We start from the raw sequence: 24,489 nt of genomic DNA, 5'->3' as shown, positions 1-24,489 counted from the left end.
CTCTCGTGTAGTTCGGATTCACTAAGGCGCGTGTAGTTCGGCCAATCTCGATTGTTGTGCGGTGGAGGTGGTGAGTCGCGTGTGGTTGCGGATTCACTATGGCACGTGTAGTTTTCGGCCAGCCTTCATGTTGTGTGATCTATCAGTTGTTTTATACACTGATGGTGGGGTCGTAAGGACCATGTTGTGTGAAGTATCGGTTGTTTTATACACCGATGGTGGGGTCGCGAGGACCATGTTGTATGATTAGTGATGTGATAGCCGTGTTTCTCTCACATGTTGTTACGGGTGTAACAATAGTCGATTTTGTACACCTTTGGATTAGCGTTGCCATAGTCGTTTTGGGCGCTATCGGTTTTAGCCGTTTGTTTATGATGTTACGGAAGTTGTGTATTGGTCGTGTTGCGCACTACAAGGGATGTTAAGTGGTAAGTGTTATCCGTAAGGATACGCTTCTTTTCGGTCTTCGTCGGATTAGATTGTCGACTTTATTTTGATGTGCGGTTGTTACTAGCAATGTACTTGGTATGGTAAGTTAAAGGATTGATATCTCGGTTCGAGATTGGTTGAGTTTTCCCGACGTGAGGGAAAGAGTAAGGTTTTAGTGCTCGGATTGTGATTTGATAAGTCGCGAGTGACGATTTAGTTGTGAAAAGTGATTCATTGAGAAGAATTGTCTAGGAAAGTCGGATAGGGACTTATGTTTGAGGACCGTTGAGTGTGGTCCGTTCGGTTAAGTGGCGCAGATCCCGAGGACGCGATCATGTTTAATTGGGGGAGAGTTGTAAGACCCTGTTTCAGTTTCAGTTGATTGGGACGCCGTCCAATCTTCGGGACACCGTCCAGCAAAGAAGAGTTGGACGCCGTCCAATATTTGGGACGCCGTCCAACATAACTGACGGGCCAGCTGTTTTACTTAAAGATATTTAGAGGGGCAAACTGGTATTTTCACATGTGGAACGAGTTAAGGCCACAAGATCAGTTCTAGGAGCCTCATTTGCTCCACTATCACCTACACAAACCCTCTCATCTTGTTCTAGTGAGAGAGTAAGGTTTAGAGAGAGAGCTTGATTTGGAGAAGAAGGAGGCGGATTCTCGCCAAAGCTCGGGTTCTAAAGTTGTTCATCTTGCTCCTAGCTACGCTGTGGTGGTATTGGTAAGCTCAAACTCCGAATTTCATTTGTTAGATTTGATATTTAAGTTAGAGTTTCGAGCTAGTTTGTTGTAAAACCCTTTTAGATGATGAAGTGGGTTCATGGTGACTAGTTATTCTTATCATTTAGTGGGTTTTGGGTTGGTTAACGATTTGGCCTTGATTAGGCTTTGATCTTGAGTTAAATCACTAGGTTTAGTGATTATGGAAGTGTTGGAACACTTTTGGGTGTGTTTGGTTAACTAATTTTGAAATGGGTCAAAATTAGGGTTTTGTGTCAAAATGGGTATGACACATGTTTAACGCTTGTGTTCGGGTTTAATTGGTGTGTTAGGACCATTTTCACTTGTGTTAGTGATTATTGGTTAGTTTGGGCGCGTGTTGTGCTTGGAAGTGCATTTGGGTCGAAATTGCACTAAGTGTCGAATTGGGTTGGTTTGTAAGTCAACCCTAATTGTATTGTTGTATTGTGATAATGGAATAGGTACATTCCATCAGCGAGTTGCGGATCTTTCAGTTGCATTCATCAAGGTGACAAGGTGAGTGTTAATATCCTATGTGCATATGTATGTGTAGGATGGGTGCGGGTCGGGTGAAGTGATTCTTGGCTATAGAGCTCACTTCACATATAGGAGGATTTGATGGACTTGTGTATAGGTCCAATTAGCACGTTTGTGCGTTTGGTTGACCACCTTTGGCGAGGTGCACATTTTGGTGTACGATATCACATGGTATTGTGATGTGGATTTGTATAACCCCAATGGCGAAGGGTTGATATTGAGTTGGAGAAGTGAATCACGTGTGGATGCGGATTCACGATGACGCATGTAGTTCGGTCATCTTATCGAAAGTGAGTCTCGTGTAGTTCGGATTCACGATGACGTGTGTAGTTCGGTCATCTTATTGAGGTAGTGATCTCGTGTGTTTGCGGATTCACTAAGGCTCGTGTAGTTCGGCTAACCTCGATGTTGTTGTGATATTAAAGATAGTAGTCTCGTGTGGTTGCGGATTACTAATGCTCGTGTAGTTCGTCCAATCTTCATTTTGGTATTTGGTTGTCGGTATTGGGTTAAGGGGTTAACCTTGGGCATTTATATATTGTTATATGTATATATGTTGTCGCATTGTTTTGATGTAGCTAACCCTCCGGGTGTAGCTATTTGACGTGGTTCACATCGTCGTTAGTGAACTTACTTCATGGTTGATGTTATTAGCTTGTTGCTTAGTGATCGTACGGTATGCTTAGTTTAGCTTGCCTTTATACTTGGATGCTCCGGTATGCGTTATTTGATTATATGTGTGGCGTGTCCATTTTATACATATATATGTATGTAGTATATTCTCACTCACTAAGCATTAGCTTACCCACTCGTTGTTTACCTTTTTATAGATTTGCATGGATGCGGTGGCTCGGGTAAGCGTGGGAACTAGTGAACTCGCGTAGTTTGCTTTAGAAGACTTGCTTTTGGATTTGATTAGGATGGGGTGCGTATCCTCAATCCCATGCTCGGTCTATATTTTGTATAAACTAAATTGGGTCGAAATGGTCACTTTGCGAAAATTTGGGTCGATATGGGCCCGGTGTTGTAAAACTCAGTTTTATTATGGAAAACTCTTAGTTTTAATTATTATAACATATTGTAAATGTGTTTTGGTTTAAAAGTGTCAGAAAGCGGGTTTTTCGCCCGCGTGTATAAGAAAAACTGATCAGGAGCTTTTAGTGTATTTGGACGCCGTCCCAGATGGCTGGACGCCATCCAGTCCTTCAGAGCTGGATGCCGTCCAGATAGCTGGACGCCGTCCAGATGAACTGTCCCATAATTTTTTTTAGCACTTTTTTGGATGGATAACGGGTTGGGTCGTTACACCATACCCGACGCTTTTGGCACAAGCCCATTAATTGAGGAAACTGCATTACCACAGGCCCAAGACACACCTCAGCCCGTCACTGTTGCAAGCCCAATTAATCAAGATCCCAATATTACTGATACACCTATACCCACTTCGAGTAACATTGCACAGACAGATTCCTCCCAGCGTGAAACAAATGGTATTTTAAATTCAACTAATATGGCCCCACCTGATCATACCAAACCTGATCCAGACTCTTATACTCACCATAACTCAGTCGACTCCCCCCTTATCCCACCATTAAACCTTTATACCAACTCACCGTTAAACTTTATGCCCGCCCCAAACGCCACACAACAAACAAATTTCGATCCTTTCAACCTTGAACCCTTACTTTTTTCGGGTAATGCAATAACTAAAAAGAGAAAAATATCCAATACCATCGCCAAACCTATCCCTATTCCAAAAAACACCTCCAAAATACCTGATACAAAAAGACCTAGATCCAATATGCTCTACATTAAACACCTAGCAAGAAGTGGCCAAAAACTCAGAATTTCACAACTGGCTAAACATTGTAAATCCTAGTCTAATGGTGGTGGTAGGACATCCGGCTATTCGAGGGGATCTCACATGGACACGGTGCGTAACAAAAAGAATAATAAGCCAGGTTCTACCTCTAGCAAAAGTTTGGACACAAATGAATTCGGGAAATGCATCGGGATTCGCCGCAACAATCAATGAATCCTTCCTCCGTTACATCGATATCTTTAAGTTTTCGCATGTGTACGATTTCTTTAAATATTCGGGGTATTGGTCAAATGGGTAAAATAAGTTGGCTTCAACGTATTTGCAATAAAGAAAAACCAACGATTTTAGGTTTACAAGAAACCAAATGCGGACAAACACGTGACAACACCATTGAATCTTTCTGGGGTAATTCTGATTTTAAATTCGTCCAAAAGGACTCGGTTGGTGCTTCCGGTGGTATATTAACTATTTGGGATACCAATATCTTCTCGTTTACTTATGCTATTGAGGGCGAATTCTTTTTAGCAATATGCGGAACATGGGCGGGACATGATTCAGAAATTGCTTTCATTAATGTATATGGTCCTCATTCCTGCTCGAAAAAACTAAGACTTTGGAACGAACTCTCATCTCTCATTAACTCTCTTAACATTCCACACATTGTTTTTGGCAATTTCAATGAAGTAAGAAATAAAACGAAACGTATGAACTCAGAATATAATCAACATTGGGCAGACAATTTTAATAATATCATAAATAACTCTGGGTTGATTGATCTCCCTTTAGGCGGAAAAAGGTTCACAAGGATATGCAAAAAAACTATGAAGTTTAGTAAACTCGACCGATTACTTGTTTCTGATGGCATATTTACTATCTGGCCCAACACATCCTCCAAAACTCTCGATCGTGACCTTTCTGATCACTGCCCCATCATTCTAAGGAATAACCTTCTTGACTCTGGCCCTAAACCTATACGTGTTTTTGACACATGGCTCGACCTAAAAGATACCGACACTGTCATAGAAAGGGCCTGGTCGACCCCAACTATTGGTAATAGGCCTGACTGCATTTTCCGCAATAAACTAAAAAACATTAAAATGGAACTTAAAAAATATAGTAATCAACTTGATAATATAGACTCACAAATCCGCGATCATCTAACCGAATGTAATAATTGGGAACAAACCGCCGAAACTAGACCACTATCTGAATTGAAAAAACACAAATGGACTGAAGAAAAAATGCAGCAAATCGTTAACGAAAAAAAGAAAATAAATATGCTTAAACAAATATCCAGAATTAAATGGGCGCTTGAAGGTGATGAAAATTTAAAATATTTTCATAATTATATCAAAAGAAGAACAAGTAAAAACAATATCCACGGTATGTGAATTAATGGTACATGGTCTGAAGATCCTAATCTAATAAAACAAGAAGCATACTCGTACTTTAAAAACATCTTCCAATCCAAACATCTCCGTGACGAATGCCCCTTCGACAATGTTTCACATCTCGAATACATTACCTCCTTGGACAATCAGCTGTTAGAAGCTAAATTTAGCGAAATCGAAATATGGGAAGCCATATGTAATTGCTATAGCTCCAAGGCACCTGGCCCTGATGGCTTCAACATGAAATTCTTAAAAAAACACTGGGAATTGATAAAAAAAAACGATCTAATTAAATCTCTAGATTGGTTCTGGGCCAAATCGGAAATCTCCAAAGGATGTAATGCCTCCTTCTTTACCTTAATCCTGAAAAAATCTAATCCAATTGGACTAAATGAATATCGCCCAATCTGCCTAATAGGTAGTTACTATAAAATCCTCACCAAAATACTTTCCAATCGCCTTGCAAAGGTCATTCACAAAATCATAGGTACTGAACAAACCGCTTTCCTTAAAGGCTGTAACATCCTAGATAGTGTCTTAATTGCAAACGAAATAATTGATGAATTAAAATGTAAAAAACAAAAAGGCCTAATCTTTAAAGTCGGCTTTGAAAAGGCATTCGATTGCATTGAATGGGACTTTCTATTTAAAACCATGCAATTCATGGGCTTTGGTTTAAAATGGATTAGTTTCATTCGGACATGTCTTTCCTCATCGTCTATTTCTGTATTAATCAATGGCTCTCCCACCAAAGAATTCTCCCTCGAAAGGAGAATCCGACAAGGCGATCCCATATCTCCGTTTCTATTCATCATTGTTGCCGAAGGTCTTAACATCCTTGTCAAAAGAGCATTAGCCAATGGTCATTTGCAAGGGCTAAAAATCGAACACGACAACCTCATTATTACACACCTCCAATACGCAGACGATACAATCTTTTCAGTGAGTGGAATAAACGAAACGCAAAATATATCTCCAAACTCCTTAAATGTTTTGAAAATATTTCGGGACTCAAAGTCAATTTCCGCAAAAGCAAGCTTTACGGTATTGGTACATCTTTGACCGAAACTGAGCAAATGGCTCATTACATTAATTGCTCTGCGGGATCTACCCCTTTTACTTACCTCGATCTCCCTATCGGAGTACCCACCTCACACACTTCCTCTTGGCAGCCAATCGTTGAAAAATTCGATAAAAGACTATCGGATTGGGCTGCAAAATCTATTTTCTTCGGGGGTCGTCTTACGATCATCAAATATATTCTAAGTAGTATCCCATTATACTACTTCTCCTTATTCCTTGCACCTTCCGCTATCCTTAGGGTACTCGAATCTAAAAGGCGGAAATTCTTCTGGGGGGGTTCTTCAAACGATAATAAAATTAATTGGATTAAATGGGACCAAATAATTTTACCATTCGAATGTGGAGGTTTAAACGTGGGGTCCCTTTTTTCTAAAAACATATCATTACTTTGTAAATGGTGGTGGCGCTTTAAAAATGAAAATAATGCATTATGGGTAAAAATAATCAAAAGCATTTATGGGGGGGGGGGGTTGTATACTAATATTTTATGCAGGAACATTTCAGGTCGCACCATTTAAAAAGAGATTATTAAAGCCGGAAAAATTGCTGACAACGTAGGCACATCCTTCACATCCTCGATTTCAAAGCGCATAGGGAATGACACATCAATAAGTTTTTGGCACGATATATGGATCGGATCGGAGAGCTTAAAATCATTATTTCATAGACTATTCTTGTTAGAATCCCATAAAGAAGCAACTGTTGCCGATAGAATACTGAACGTCAACTCCACCTCGATAGGAAACTGTGATTGGTCCCGGCCTCCTAGTGGTCGCGCAATGGATGAACTCACGGAACTCAATAATCTAATAACTTCCGTAAATATTTCGGATTGCCCAGATTCATGGAAATTCTCCCTCGACGCATTCGGCATCTTCACTACATCAACAATGTCAAATCTGATCAATACGCTTCAATATGGCACAAACTCTAGAAACCTATCAATTCCTCGTAACAAATACGTCCCACAAAAGATCTTCATTTTCTCATGGAGGGTCGTTCAACTAAAATCCCAGTTAGAAGCGAACTTGATAAAAAAGGAATTGACCTTCATACCATCTTATGTCCCTTATGCGAGCATCATATCGAAACCACTGAGCATGCGCTGGTAAATTGTCAAAAAGTATCTTCAATTTGGAGACAAATACTCGATTGGTGGAATCAAAATACCATAACAATCTCTAACATCAATGATGCCATCATCTCTGATCAAGGCTTCACACATAATTCCATTGGACCGTCCTTGTGGCAAGCTACTAAATGGATTACGTGCTACATCATATGGAAACATAGAAACCTAACGATCTTTTTCAGAAAAATATGGATCCCCGCAGCGATAATTTTCGAAATTCAAACTCAAAGTTATAGCTGGATATCAAACCGCCCGCGAAAAAAACTACCAATCGATTGGCATCAATGGATTCTCAACCCGTCATTCTACGTGGCATCCCCTTCAAATCGCATGGGTGTCGGATAATATATCTTAATTTAAATCGGATAGTGTTCGTTATTCTATTTAGCTATGTGGGTTAGATTGAATGGGTTGGTTGTGTGTCAACTTTATCGCTTCTTGATCGGCACGGTTGCGCCCTCTTTCCCCGCTTGAGTATTCAAGTTCGTTCCCTCATAGTGTTACCTAGTCTACGTCACTCCCGATCTTACTGCTTAGATTTTTATCTCCTATAGTTTTCCGACTGTTTCAATTATTTATAGAACTGTATAGAAGCATATAGTGACTTGTATTGTTATATCCGGGTTATAATAATAATAATACTTTTTGCTTTTCAAAAAATAAAAAATAAAAAAGAAATTGCAATCTGCAGTTGACATAGATTAGGCCGCTACTTTTTTTTTGTGTCTTTAAGGGTGTTTTTGTAATCAAACAATTCAAGTTTAGATTTATAAGGTCATTAGTAAGATTAGAAAAAAATTAAGGGTCTAGATCATTGATGGTTAATTTAATGTAAGGCTAGAATTAATTTTCACTATTCAGGATGATCTATTTTCAGTTTTGTTATTATATATAGTATAGATATAGATATAGATTATTATTATTATTATTATTATTATTATTATTATTATTATTATTATTATTATTATTATTATTATTATTATTATTATTATTATTATTATAACTATAATAATAATTAATTAGCTTTTACACCTAGATATGGAGTACAATATATACAAATATATTACTTATTTATTATTCAAATATAGTCAATTGTTCACATTTTTAGTTTATAAATTTGAGTGACTTGTCATTTGTTCACGCTTTTAGGTGTGTATATTTGAGTGATCACTTGTTTCCATTTATTCACGTTTTTTGGTGTGGATATTAGATGTGACTTCTTCACACTTACGGGTGTATTTTTTTACAAGGAATGATCACACTTAAAAATGCAGAGATTCTTCCAATAACTTCACACTTGTAACTGTGTAGATCCTTGATTGAAATTTTGTTACGGACATTTTTAATATACGCAACACGGGCTTAAACAACTAATTTATAACCCGATGATTTGGTTAAAAGGTCCCTTTATTAAACCGTCCTATTTTTTGTTCGCTTGGCAAAAAATGAAAACTATAAAATTTACAACTAAAGTAAAGGGTCCTATTATTAAAGTTAATTAATGGCCATGATAACATAATTATATAATTAAAAGGACCCATTGTCAAACTCTCCTATTAATATAGTGAATTCATGGCCATGATAATCGGATGATATGAGTTATAGGACCCTTATATTAACCCGTCATATTAATTCCATTTGTCTGTACAATTAGTTAATAACGCAATTTATGATTGTACGACCAAATTTAAGGGTCCTGATATTAGAGTTAATTAATGGTCATGACAACGTAATGATATAATTAATAGGACCCATATATCAAACGGTCCTATCATATAATGAATTTATGGCCATCATAATACATGATATGATTTATAGGACCCTTTTATTAAACCGTCCTATTCATTCCAATTCTTAGGACCCTTGATTATAATTTACAATTAAACTAGCATGAATAATGGCGATGAAGACATGATGATACGTCATGTTTTAGGCTAACTGACGAAGGGTCCTATGAGGTGTTGATTAGGACCCTTTTTTTGGGTTGGGGGGGAGGGGGGTCCTAGAAAAAGGGTCCTGATAGGCCATTTTTGTTGTAGTGTCTGAGCACTAGGACTATGCGTACACTACGGGTTGACATAGTGTGACCTGTGTATTTACTTAAGATGACCTATTTTACTAGTTTGCGTTATCGATCGCGATTGTCCGACTACCGTACAATTTTACTAAGAGAATTACTGTGCTTTTGCAAAGGTGAGTCTACAGTCCCTACAACTTTTCCAGGGATGAGATAACATGATTTTTACAAATTTTTTACATTTAACGACCCGTTCATATTGATTTTAAATGATTCATCTCAATTGATTTCATTGCGAGGTATTGACCGCTATATGACACGTTTTACAAACATTGCATTCGTTGAAAGACAACTCATTTCAAAATATAACCTTTCGATACAAATGATATATGATTCTCCTAATATGAATGACTAATCTTTTATAACAGTCTTATTAAACTCAATGACTTGAATGCAACGTCTTTTAAAATATGCCATGAATGACTCCAAGTAATATTGCTAAAATGAGCAAATGCACAGTGGAAGATTTCTTTCATACCTGAGAATAAACATGCTTAAAATTGTCAACCAAAAGGTTGGTGATTTCATAGGTTTATCATAACAATCATTTCAATAATTTTAATAGATCACAAGATTTAATTTTCATAGTTAACTGCAGGAACACTCATCTGCAAAAATCATCATACAGGAAAATTCATCTGTATAAAATCCATTCATATGGTGAACACCTGGTAACCGACATTAACAAAATGCATCTAGAATATCCCGAATTATACAGGTACACTCATCTGTATATAAAAATCGAAATACTAAACCATCCATAACCTGGATGGGGCTTGTTGGGCCCGATAGATCTATCTTTAGGATTCGCGTTAATTTGGGGGTCTATTCCCAAATTCTTAGGCTACCAAGCTAAAAAAGGGTGATATTCGGTATAATAATCCAGCCATAGAATGTAGTTTTAAGTACTTGTATCTATTTCGTAAAACATTTGTAAAAACAGCGCATGTATTCTCAGTCCCGAACATATATATTGTAAAAGCATTTAAAAAGGGAGCAAATGAAACGCACGATACTGTATTTCGTAGTAATTATGCATATGACGGCATTGAACAAGTGCAGGGTTGGCCTCAGATTCACGAACCTATATCATTTATATATATATATATATATATATATATATATATATATATATATATATATATATATATATATATATATATATATATATATATATATATATATATATATATATATATATATTAAAACATATACTTGTAATCGAACAATTATATATATTATTATTATTGTTATAATTTTTATATTAATAACTTATATATGTCATTTCATATATTTTAAATAAATCACAATATTAATATAGTTAAGTTTTGTATTAAACATATTTTTATATAAATCTCTTGTTTGTTAAATTAGTGATAACACTAATAATAATGATAATACTGATAATAATATTATTTATAAAAATAATAACTTTGCTGCTATTAATATTTAGAATAATAATTTTAATAATACTTATAATAATAATGATACTTCTAATCATATTTTTAATAATAATACTATTTTTAATAATAATACTATTTTTAATAAAATTATAGATTTAAAAATTAATGATACTTTTAATATTGATGATAACAATACTTATATTAATCTTAGTAATAATAATAATAATAATAATAATAATAATAATAATAATAATAATAATAATAATAATAATAATAATAATAATAATAATAATAATAATAATACTAATAATAATACTAATAATACTAATAATAATAATAATAATAATAATAATAATAATAATAATAATAATAATAATAATAATAATAATACTAAATGTTAATACTTTGTAATGATAATAATATTAGTAATAATGATATTAATGATAATTTACTTACTATAATCAAAATAATAATAATTATAATTATAATAATAACATTAATAATTAATAATAATAATCATAACAATAATAATAATAATCATAATAATTAATAATAATAATAATAATAATAATAATAATAATAATAATAATAATAATAATAATAATAATAATAATAATAGAAATAAAAATAAATGTGTATACCCTTTAAAAAGCTGTCCCTAAAAAGAATTGCCCAAGACCGGGCTCGAACCCGTGACCTCTCACACACCCGCAACATTACTTAACCATTCATTTGTATTTTCCTGGAATTGACTACATCGAAATAAATATAACCCAAATTATTATTCTTTCATTTTCTTCAAAATACCTAATCGACCAGAAGTGAAAACGACCAGGGATTAATACTGATTGGCTACGAATACATAATAAATTTTAGAATTCAAAATTAATACAGAAACAATTATTGTTTGATTAACTCAATTAAAACGAAAAAAAATTCAATCTGTATCAGACTTTTATGAAGAACACGACTGAAATCAAATTTGACTTTTTAATAGGTTTTTGATCATGATTCCTGAATGAATTAAGTTCCAAATTGTTATTAGAGACTATCTGAACCAATAATTAAACTTATATTATAACAGAAAATTCAAATTTAATCGATGAACAAATTGTTGACTTTTTAATACCAAAGTTTTGACTCTAAAATTCGAAATCGTTAATAGAAATTGGAAGCTGAAACTTTGCAGAAAGTTTAAGTGAACGATTCCTAACAACTTTGCATTATTACTTTTTGAAAAATTATTCGAATTCTAGCTAGTGTTTATCACAGTCAAGAACACTTTTAACTCTAACATCAAACTTGAATATTAGGATGTTTTAGATCACGATTTATAAATGAAATAAGTTCTAAATCGTTTCTATAAACTTTTTGACTTATCAATTGAGCCAGAAACATTAAATTGAATTCGAATTTCACGATGAACAAAAAGTTTGACTTTTTGAAATTTATCTTTGACTTTAAAATTTGAAATTAATAGAAAGAATTGGGTAATGAAAACTTACAGATAGTTTACTTAGATTATTCCTAACAGAACTGCATTGTTACATTTTAAAAATTCGTTTGAAATTGAGCTGTTGTTTAAGAGTTGTGAAGAACTGGGTAACGATCTGGGTTTTTTTTTCAGTTTTTGTTTTTAAGTTCTAAATTGCAGTGAATGATTTATATAATGTGATATTGGTTAATCACTATAGCATCCAGTTTGATTGTAATTGTTTTTTAGCTCATATTGAATCGACAGATAATTCAATCAACAACAGAAGAAGAAGAAATTAAGAAAACAGCTAAAATTTTTAATTGAATTCGTACATTTAATTGATTCTAATATCTGATAGTATTAGATAGAAAACAAATTTATAGAAAGTTGATGTGGATATGAAACTGAATCGTACGAATTGTTTTCTTGATTATAATTTATATAATAAATATTAATAACTAATAATATATTAGTAATAATAATAATTATATTATTATTAATAATAATAAATAATAATGATAATAATCATGTTATTAATGTTAATAATAAAATGTATTATTTTTTAATAATAACAATAATAATAATAATAATTCTTAATGATGATAATAATAATAATAATATCTAATAATACTTCTAATCATAATAATTAAAATTATAATCTTACTACTAGTTATAATAATGATATTAACAATAATAATAATAATAATAATAATATAATAAATCAAATGTATATAATATTAATAATACTGATATTAATATTATTATTAACATTTATTTTAATAATAAAAATGAAGGTAATGATATTATTATAACAACTATATTTTAACTTGCATTATATATTATTAATTATGTTATATCATATAATATATTATATAATAACTTTTATTGAATATTTATTATTCATAAATTTTATATATATTACAATATGCATATAATAATAATTATACATGAAAATCATATATATTTATATATAGATTCATTTTGAATTACACTTATTTATTTTGTATCTTATTTTACAAATGTTTAAATTATGTTTTATAATTTCAAATTATTATATATACTTACACTTATATATATACATATATATATTTACAAACAATTTTTCGTGAATCGTCGGAATAGTCAGAGATTGAATGTTTTCCATGTTAACAGTTTAAAAATTTTGAGACTCAATATGACGTAGATAGGGTTAATTTCCGGAGTTCAAGGAATTTAGAGGAAATCTTTGTAATAAGATTTGATTCTTCAGAAATTAAGGAAACTAGGGTCCTCTTGGTTAAATGCAATAATCTGTCTCGATTGCTCTCTCTAATGTTTCGCTATAAATCCACCCCCTTTATTTCCTTACTTCCACATCTCCCATCTTCTATACTTTCTTCCCCAATTCATACTTCTAAAACATTCGTTAATATGCTTGATCCAGTTCTGATCCTTGATATGTTCCTAACTGTCGCAACAATTATCCTTCTTTTCCAAGTCCCTTCGGAGGAATCTGTTTACTTCTATTTCGCTCTTGGGGTGGTAATTTTCATAATCCTTCCTTGTATTTGTCTTTCCATAATTATCGACATTCAAAGTTAATGATTTCTTCTATTTACTGCGATTTACACTCCCCTTTATATTTTGAAGCTATGTGCTTTTGTTTTCTCTCCTCGACTTTAAGTACAGCAAGCAATTGTCCAGAATTCATAGATATGAATTTCGGAATGAACATAGTAATGTTCTAAGAAAGAAATTGTAATGGCACGATCTTGATTTGTCAAATTACCAGAATATCACGGAAAAGGCCGAATCATCAAGAAAAATATTTTCTTGATATGTTTAGAGGTTAAATAGAATACAAGAGTCGTGTAACATGGCACATGATGACGGTATGGACTGTGAATCATCATGTTCCATTAGAAACTCAGCATGACTTACTGTAATATAATCACGTTGATCAGGTGTCATTATATTATACTAACTCATACTTCAGTTCCCAACACTACTTCAAAAACATTCATAATTTAAACTCGAAGGTTTACAGAATATAGAAACTAAACAGTTTCCTTTATGATGTAACACTGATAGTGTGAAGGGACAAATGATTTTAGATAAGAATAGTTATGAAAATATCTTCAGAAATATCGAGGATATTTATAATGAAAGATACGATGATATCTTAGAATATCTAAGATCGAAGGGTGATAAAGAAGATTTGTCCGTAAAGGTTTAGAGTTAGGAGCAAGGTATTCGTTAATGACTTCAGCCGATACTGAATCATTTGGATTCTTTGAAGGCAGGTTTAGTCTTTGTGATTTTTCCACAACCTTCTTCATAGTTTACTCAATCCGTTTTCCAGTTTTAAACCTTCTTTTTTTCCGAGCTTTGCCAACACATTATTCTTTATCATCAAACTTTCGACTGTTTAGGTCGTTTACAGTTTTGCTGCTTCAGAATGGAAGATCATAATTTTAAGAGATAAATGTTATATGTATACATATAACTGTTGATGTAGAAATGCTGCGAGATTTGAAATAATGATTGATGATTCCTGGTAGTTGATATGGCTATTATTGTTACAAAATACAGTTGAATATATGATAAGGTTTCAATGAATAGATATAGTGATTTTTCGGAGAGATATACGCCAAAGAGTAGTGAAGTTGCTGGCTAATGTGGTGGGATATAAAAGGTTCCCCGGTAATGAAAACAAAAAGAGTAAACGTATATATTAAGGTTATAATAAGGCTAATCCGAATGAAAAGTCGAAGTTGCTTTGCTGGAGGTGTGATAAAATTGGCTACTTTGAAGAGTGACTACAAAATTATTTTCGATAATAACAACGCCAATGAATCATAGATTCGTTTTAAACTTCTACTTAGATTCCAAGAGTTTTCTAGATGCATGACTATATGCATAAGTTCTTCTTTTCGTAGATAACGCGTGGTTGGATCATCTTCTCGGTTGTTTCTTAATTGAGGGGTTTTCAAGAATCATGCAGGGTTTGAATGCTGATTGTAATCATCAAAATATATATGATGTTCTAGAATTTTGAACGATACAAATATTTTTCTGAATTTTATGAATAGAAATGATGTTCTAACACAGTTTTGAAGTCAAAGTATAGCTTTAAAATCTATAGGGATCTAAGAGTGATGTCATCGGTTAAAGTTTTGACTTGGATTTTGTTGTGTCAAAACCAGAATATGTAATTGAATTTGTATGAAAATGGTTGTCTTGATTTTTACGAAAGAATGTATATTGCTATGAAAGTAGTGACTATAGTTAATGATTGCTGAATCAAAATCGAAAAATGTAACATATTAATTGTGAATTTATATCTCTCTCGGGTATTACCTACCCGTTAAAAGTTTTACAAGTAATATTTTGTACAAGAGAATTTTTATTACAGTCTCTATGAAAATATATATATATTTTCTTCAAATGTAATACAGATTTAATGAGTTAATATAATATTAAACTCATTTGATTTTTGACTGAAACTAGAAATGAATAATCCCTAAACTTTAGAGATTACATAATTTTTGCGGAGTATTTCTTCAACGTAAATGAAATTATGAATCAATATTTCATTATTCATTTTTCTTGATATTTCTTCAGTGAATGATGTTGGTGTTCGTGGAATTCTTATGAACTTCGCAAGGTACGAATGATGTTGTCTTAGAAATTTTTCGAGTACATAGAAGATGAAAGTGTAAAATCAAAGTTGTAATTACTTAATACACTTGATTTATTAGGAAATGGAATTCATTGAGTTGGAGTAGAGATTATAGTTAACGATTATTAAGTCGTTAAAGAAGGATGTACATCATAACATATTAGTAATATGAATTAACTGAGTAGTATCTACCAGTTAAGATTCACACGTAATAGCTTAGTACAAAAAGATTTATTATGGTTTCAAAATTTATATATATAAGATATACATATAAATTCTTCAGAGGGAATGAGTTAATACTTCATAACTCGTTGATACAATATACTCGTTGTTGATTAGTGATGATGTTTGCGGTGATTATGGATCTTGGCAGAGCTTGTGATGTTGTCGGTGCTGTTGGTACTGACGATGCGGACGGTACTGTTTGTGATGCCCCGTACAAAATTAACGTATACGAATCATCAACAATAGGTCCATCACAAGGTTACAACAGTATATGCTGTTTTAAAAAAAGTTTGCATTGATAAAAAGATAGCGTTTTACAAAAGATAGCATGCTTCTACGAATAGAAAGCGTTAACACAAGTACGTGACACGAAGGTAATTAAAAAGCCATGGTTCAAATGTAACATAAGTTTTGAATACAAAGTAAAAAGTTTCATGTTTGAGAGATCTCTAAATAAGCAGCGGAAATCTAACATCGAGAGTCTAGTACAGCGGAAGCGACAAACATCTAAGCACCTGATAAATAACATGCTTAAAAGTCAACACGAATGTTGGTGAGCTATAGTTTAATTGTAACAGTAATGTAATGTAGGCCACGAGATTTCGTATTCAAAACAGAATGTAAAGTACATGCTTAACTGTGGGCACTTGGTAACTAACTTAACGTAAATATCACCGCTAAAAGTACACTTGGCGAGTGCGTAAGTTTATGAAGTATTAAACACCCATTAAATGCTAGCGCGACTAGCCCGAGTGAGGATGTCAAACCCTATGGATCCATATCTAAGATTTGCGTTTACCGGTTCATAAACCAATGACTAAACGTTACCGAGCTAAGGGGAAATTTATGCCGTTATATCACCCCACACATATATAAAGTTTAAGTACTCGTGCCTAGTAAGTAAAACATAAAAAGCGCATGTATTCTCAGTCCAAAAAATAGTAAGGTAAAAAGGGAAGCTATAACTCACAGTGAAAGTGCAGTAAAATCGGTATGAATAAGTAAGCGAGTAAGTCGGTCCGAAAGGTGGTCAACCTAAGTCGAAGGTTACTAAGTCAGTAAATCATCCCAAAAGGTTTAAAAGTATGTAAGTTAAGTCTTAAGTGTCATCATCATCGTACGTAAAAAGTAAAGTAAGTTTTCAATCAAGAATAGAGATCGAAACAAAGGCTGATTTTGTTCAGCTGCTATGACCTCTATATAAATTGAAATGATGTGAGACCATTGGCCAAGACTCTGTATGTGAGTCCTCTAACCGCTAACCAATTTTTAGAACCTAACTCGTCTTCGTTTGACCGTGACGACAGTTTAAGTGCGAGTATGTCAGAAATTTTAGCACAACGTTACAAGGGCGTAGTGGCTTTCGGAAGGCTATAAATCCTAAACCGTATATCAGATTTAGGCGAGGCCTAAACGAAAAGTCATCTAATTGAACCGAAATATCTATAAATCAACTTTTCAAGAATCCCAGGGGCCTGATCAGACCTTGAAAAACAGAAAGAAAGTGCTCCGGTGGGTTTCTTGGTGTTTGATGCTCATCACAGTTCTCATCCTTGATGCATATAAGCCTCAAGTGTACAAATCTTGATGTTTTAGCATCACTTTAACCAAGGTTTAACCATCAACACACAAAGTTAAGACTAAGAAATAAAACACAACTCATGTGAGAGTTTGAGCAAGGTGATGAACCAAAGTTACATCAATTTCTTAGTTTTAACACAAGTACAATTTCTATTAAGTTATAACCTTTGAATCAAACTAAATAAGCAAGACCTTAAGCTATAGAACTTAGATCTTAACTAAATATTAAAGACCTTAGACTACAAAGTCTAGATCTCATGTTCTTGGTGAAACCCTAAGTCATAATACTTAGACTTTCAACTTTTACACAACCATAAGTTATGAAACTTAGATCTTGTAAAGTAATATGAACACAAGCTAATGAACTTTTGTTTAAACAAAGTAGAAGACCATAAGTTACACAACTTAGATCAAACACAAATGAAACCCTAAGCTAGAGAGCTTGGATTCCTAACAACACTTATGAGATCTCAAGCTAGTAAGCTTGTATCTTTTGTTTCAAGAAAATACAAGTCACAAAACTAAAGTACAACAAATTAAAGAAGATCATAAGTTAGTAAACTTGGATCTTTAACTAACTTTTTGTAGAAACATCAAGCTAGTAAGCCTGTATTTCAAAATTTCTTGAAGATCCATAAAGTAAAGTGTTGGATCTACAAGTTACATGAAGATCATAAACATAGATTTTGATCTTTAAACATAAATAAAGAGATCTTAAGTGAATAAACTTAGATCTAACAAGATTATGAAGATTCAAAGCTAAAAAGCTTGAATCCTTCATGTTCTTGAAGATTCTTCAAAACAAAGTTGAATCTTGCAAGAGTAATGAAGACTCAAGTTACAAAACTTGAATCTTTGTTCATGATGATGATGATTCATCAATTAAAGTAAGAAAGAAAGAAAAAAAGAAGTTAAGAACTTATAAGTTCTTCAAGTATTTGAGAGAGAATTTTAGAGTGAGAAAGTAGAGAGAAGTGTGTGTGTTTGAATGAAATGAAAATGAGAGAAAAGAGAGTTTTTTTAAAAAAAAAAAGTGGTGGTGATGGGGTGGTAGGTGCTGACAGTTGGGGAGGGGATGGGGGGACCATCTTGGACTCATGCGGTGTGGCTTGGTGTGGTCCATGGTGGTGGTACTAGGTGATGTTGACATGTTGGGTGGTTTGAGACATAATGCAAGCCTTAGTACATAAGAATGCATGATACTTGTCTCATTACTTACATGGACTTACTTATGATTACATGGGATAATTAACCCATTAAGTGGTCCACTAAGTTGAGTAGGTTGGGTCATGGAAGTCCATTAAGGTGCTAAGTCCATTAAGGTAACTAGTAAGCATTAGTAAGCAATAAGCATGATTAAGGAACCATAAAGCCAGGTAATTGTCATAAATAAATAACAATTATGTTTACGCAATCATAATATTCCAATTATGACAAAAGTTTAACGTGTACCAATTACGTAGCTCGTTTTAAACAATAAGTGACACTATCGGTCGTAAATGCATTCAAGGATCATATTAAGCAACTAAGTACTTAAAAACACGTTGTAAGGCATTAACGAAAGTAATTAACATAATTAATGATCCCAGAATAAAACCTAAATTAGTACGCACAAATACGCAGTTTCGTGAAAGTAATAAATATAATTAAAAGTCAAAAAAGTCGGGTCGTTACATTGTTGATGCTGCTTGTATAACAAGTCTAGCTTGTAAATTGTACACCATTCTGGTCAGGGTTTCAACTCTTCCTTCTATCATTTTGGTCCACTCATCTAATTTATGGTAAAGGCTAGAATAGATAATCTCTAAGAGTTTAGAGATTACATAATCACCGCATATTGTTTCTCCAAGGAAGTTATGAATTAATACTTCATCGGTTATTGTTGTTGGTACTCCTCGTTATCTATTGTGCGTATGACACTGATGCTCGTGGGACAGTTTGTGATGTTGAAGCATGGGATGCGGATGTTGTTGGTGGTGGTAATGGTACTGTTGATATTGCTGATGGTGATACTATTGATACCGGTGATGCTGCTGGTGCTTGTAACCTTTGCACCATATTCTCCAAAGCCACTACACGAGCGCGAAGCTCGTTGACTTTTTCTATTACACCGGGATGATTGTCAGTTCGGACGAATGGATGAATAAGATCTAGAGTCTGGGATAGTATATAATCGTGAAGAGATACTCTGGAAATGAGAGAGAAAATGGTGTCTCAAACAGGTTTGCCGGTAAGTGCTTCAGGTTCTTCGCCAAGAGGGAAATGTGGTGGATGGAAAGGATCACCTTCTTCTTATCTCCAATGATTAAGTAGACTATGAACCCATCCCCAGTTCATCCAGAATAGATGATGGCTAATTGGTTGATCCATTCCGGTCACACTGCTTTCGGAGCTCGAGTGAAACTCCATGTCGGAATCCGATGAGTTCGAACTAGTTGAGGGCTCCATCACGTACAGACTAGGGAAAAGATTTTCGAAATGAAATAGATTATAGGACTAGTTTGGTATTCCTCAATACATAATTTACATATGTATTTATAATACTAGAATCCCATAAATTATGGAGGATTTTACGGAAAATGTTAGACAGAGTTTTTTGTAATAGATATACTAAGATATGAAATTTGTCTATACACTATCTATGCAATAAATGTAGTAAGACGCATCTAGACTTAAGATGATAAGCAGGCAATTTTCCAACAAGAAATGATAAGCAAAACTTTTGACATGCAGACACGGTCGAAGTCCAGACTCATTAATGCATCTTAATATCTATTAGTTAGACACACTAATGCAAGACCTGGCTCGCTAAGACCACCGCTCTGATACTAAATTTAACGACCCATTCATATCGATTATAAACGATTCATCTCAATTGATTTCATTGCAAGGTATTGACCTCTATATGACACGTTTTACAAACATTGCATTCGTTGAAAGACAACTCATTTCAAAATATAATCTTTCGATACAAATGATATATGATTCTCCTAATATGAATGACTAATCTTTTATAACAGTCTTATTGAACTCAATGACTTGAATGCAACGTCTTTTGAAATATGCCATGAATGACTCCAAGTAATATTGCTAAAATGAGCAAATGCACAGCGAAAGATTTCTTTCATACCTGAGAATAAATATGCTTAAGAGTGTCAACCAAAAGGTTGGTGAGTTTATAGGTTTATCATAACAATCATTTCAATAATTTAAATAGACCACAAGATTTAATTTTCATAGTTAACTACAGGAATGTAGTGACCCGAACTTTTCCATGTTTATATATATTAATTGAGATTGATATTTACATGATTAAATGTTTCCAACATGTTAAGCAATCAAACTTGTTAAGACTTGATTAATTGAAATATGTTTCATATAGACAATTGACCACCCAAGTTGACCGGCGATTCACGAACGTTAAAACTTGTAAAAATGACATGACGATATATATATGGATATACATATGGTTAACATGAGATTATGATAAGTAAGTATCTCCATAAGTATATTAACAATGAGTTATATACATATAAACAAGACTACTAACTTAAGGATTTCGAAACGAGACATATATGTAACGATTATCGTTGTAACGACATTTAAATGTATATATATCATATTAAGATATATTAATATATCATAATATCATGATGATATAATAATTTAACATCTCATTAGATATAATAAACAATGGGTTAACAACATTTATTGAGATCGTTAACTTAAAGGTTTCAAAACAACACTTACATGTAACGACTAACGATGACTTAACGACTCAGTTAAAATGTATATACATGTAGTGTATTTAGATGTATTAAAATACTTTTGGAAGACTTCAAGACATATATCAAAACACTCATACTTAACGAAAATGGTTACAGTTACTTTCCCATTCTTTTCTTTCATCAAGAATTCTAGTCGTATCTTTACCCGTATTATACACAGCTTCAAAACGTACTTACTATGGGTATATACCAATAGGAACTAGCATGGGATTCCACTCTTGATTATGTCATGTATGACTAATCAATTTTAACTTCTACCATGAGCTAGTCAACTAACTAGAACTCCTTTTAACCCCACTCACCACTCACCAATTACCACTCATCATTCACTCCATTTCACTTCCAATTCTCTTTCTAATTCTCTCTCAACACACCCACACTATTATGAAAGTATTTTTCCAGTAGTTAATCATCATCTTCATCAAAAATCACTTCAAGAATCAAGCTATAATCATCATAGGAAGAACACGTCAAGAACACTTAAAAAATCCCTTCAAGTTTACTAATTTACTTCCAAGCTTTCTAATCCATTCCAAGTAATCATCTAAGATCAAGAAACCTTTGTTATATACAGTAGGTTATCTTTCTTATTCAAGGTAATATTCATATTCAAATTTTGATTCAATTTCTATAACTATAAACTATCTTAATTCGAGTAAAAATCTTACTTGAACTTGTTTTTGTGTCATGATCCTACTTCAAGAACTTTCAAGACATCCAAGATCCTTTGAAGCTAGATCATTTCTTGTCACTTCCAGTAGATTTACTTACTAAACTTGAGGTAGTAATGATATTCATAACATCATTCGATTCATATATATAAAACTATCTTATTCGAAGGTTTAAACTCGTAATCACTAGAACATAGTTTAGTTAATTCTAAACTTGTTCGCAAACAAAAGTTAATCCTTCTAACTTGACTTTTAAAATTAACTAAACACATGTTCTATATCTATATGATATGCTAACTTAATGATTTAAAACCTGAGAACACGAAAATCACCGTAAAACCGGATTTACGCCGTCGTAGTAACACCGCGGGCTGTTTTGGGTTAGTTAATTAAAAACTATGATAAACTTTGATTTAAAAGTTGTTATTCTGAGAAAATGATTTTTATTATGAACATGAAACTATATCCAAAAATTATGGTTAAACTCAAAGTGGAAGTATGTTTTCTAAAATGGTCATCTTGACGTCGTTCTTTCGACTGAAATGACTACCTTTACAAAAACAACTTGTAACTTATTCTTCCGACTATAAACCTATACTTTTTCTGTTTATATTCATAAAATAGAGTTCAATATGAAACCATAGCAATTTGATTCACTCAAAACGGATTTAAAATGAAGAAGTTATGGATAAAACAAGATTGGATAATTTTTCTCATTTTAGCTACGTGAAAATTGGTAACAAATCTATTCCAACCATAACTTAATCAACTTGTATTGGATATTATGTAATCTTGAGATACCATAGACACGTATACAATGTTTCGACCTATCATGTCGACACATCTATATATATTTCGGAACAACCATAGACACTCTATATGTGAATGTTGGAGTTAGCTATACAGGGTTGAGGTTAATTCCAAAATATATATAGTTTGAGTTGTGATCAATACTGAGATACGTATACACTGGGTCGTGGATTGATTCAAGATAATATTTATCGATTTATTTCTGTACATCTAACTGTGGACAACTAGTTGTAGGTTACTAACGAGGACAGCTGACTTAATAAACTTAAAACATCAAAATATATTAAAAGTGTTGTAAATATATTTTGAACATACTTTAATATATATGTATATATTGTTATAGGTTCTTGAATCAACAGTGGCCAAGTCTTACTTCTCGACGAAGTAAAAATCTGTGAATGTGAGTTATAGTCCCACTTTTAAAATCTAATATTTTTGGGATGAGAATACATGCAGGTTTTATAAACGATTTACAAAATAGACACAAGTACGTGAAACTACATTCTATGGTTGAATTATCGAAATCAAATATGCCCCTTTTTATTAAGTCTGGTAATCTAAGAATTAGGGAACAGACACCCTAATTGACGCGAATCCTAAAGATAGATCTATTGGGCCTAACAAACCCCATCCAAAGTACCGGATACTTTAGTACTTCGAAATTTATATCATATCCAAAGGGTGTCCCGGAATGATGGGGATATTCTTATATATGCATCTTGTTAATGTCGGTTACCAGGTGTTCACCATATGAATGATTTTTATCTCTATGTATGGGATGTGTATTGAAATATGAAATCTTGTGGTCTATTATTATGATTTGATATATATAGGTTAAACCTATAACTCACCAACATTTTTGTTGACGTTTTAAGCATGTTTATTCTCAGGTGATTATTAAGAGCTTCCACTGTCGCATACTTAAATAAGGACGAGATTTGGAGTCCATGCTTGTATGATATTGTGTAAAAACTGTATTCAAGAAACTTATTTTGTTGTAACATATTTGTATTGTAAACCATTATGTAATGGTCGTGTGTAAACAGGATATTTTAGATTATCATTATTTGATAATCTACGTAAAGCTTTTTAAACCTTTATTGATGAAATAAAGGTTATGGTTTGTTTTAAAATGAATGAAGTCTTTGAAAAACGTCTCATTTAGAGGTCAAAACCTCGCAACGAAATCAATTAATATGGAACGTTTTTAATTAATAAGAACGGGACATTTCAGTTGGTATCCGAGCGTTGGTCTTAGAGAACCAGAATTTTGCATTAGTGTGTCTTATCGAGTTTGTTAGGATGCATTAGTGAGTCTGGACTTCGACCGTGTTTACTTGAAAAATGATTGCTTAACAAATTTTGTTGGAAACTATATATTTTTAACATGTGAATATTATGTGATATATTAATCTCTTAACGCGTTTGATATTATGTGATAGATGTCTACCTCTAGAACAAGTCCCATTGACTCACCTAATAATAATGAAGAGTCAAATGTAAATTGGAATGATTCGTGGACTGATTCACAAGTTCCCGAAGAGGAACCGGAAGTAGAGTCGGAACCGGAAGAAGAATCGGAACCGGAAGAAGAATCGGAACCGGATGAAGAAATAGAACCGGTGGGGGAAATAATAAAACGGTTAAGTAAAAGA

At 33.0% G+C, this 24,489-nt stretch overlaps 1 protein-coding gene across 1 annotated transcript; it reads left to right on the top strand.

Moving 5' to 3' along the window:
* Positions 1-3,717: 3,717 nt before the first annotated feature.
* Positions 3,718-4,926, top strand: LOC139888645 (uncharacterized). Its single transcript, XM_071871640.1, has one exon. It carries the CDS (start codon positions 3,718-3,720, stop codon positions 4,924-4,926), a length of 1,209 nt encoding a protein of 402 aa, XP_071727741.1.
* The last annotated feature ends 19,563 nt before the right edge of the window (positions 4,927-24,489 follow it).

The sequence above is a fragment of the Rutidosis leptorrhynchoides genome, chromosome 2, assembly GCF_046630445.1.
Source record: "Rutidosis leptorrhynchoides isolate AG116_Rl617_1_P2 chromosome 2, CSIRO_AGI_Rlap_v1, whole genome shotgun sequence".
In the NCBI taxonomy this organism is placed as follows: Eukaryota; Viridiplantae; Streptophyta; class Magnoliopsida; order Asterales; family Asteraceae; genus Rutidosis; species Rutidosis leptorrhynchoides.
This window is presented reverse-complemented; position numbering and strand designations above follow the sequence as displayed.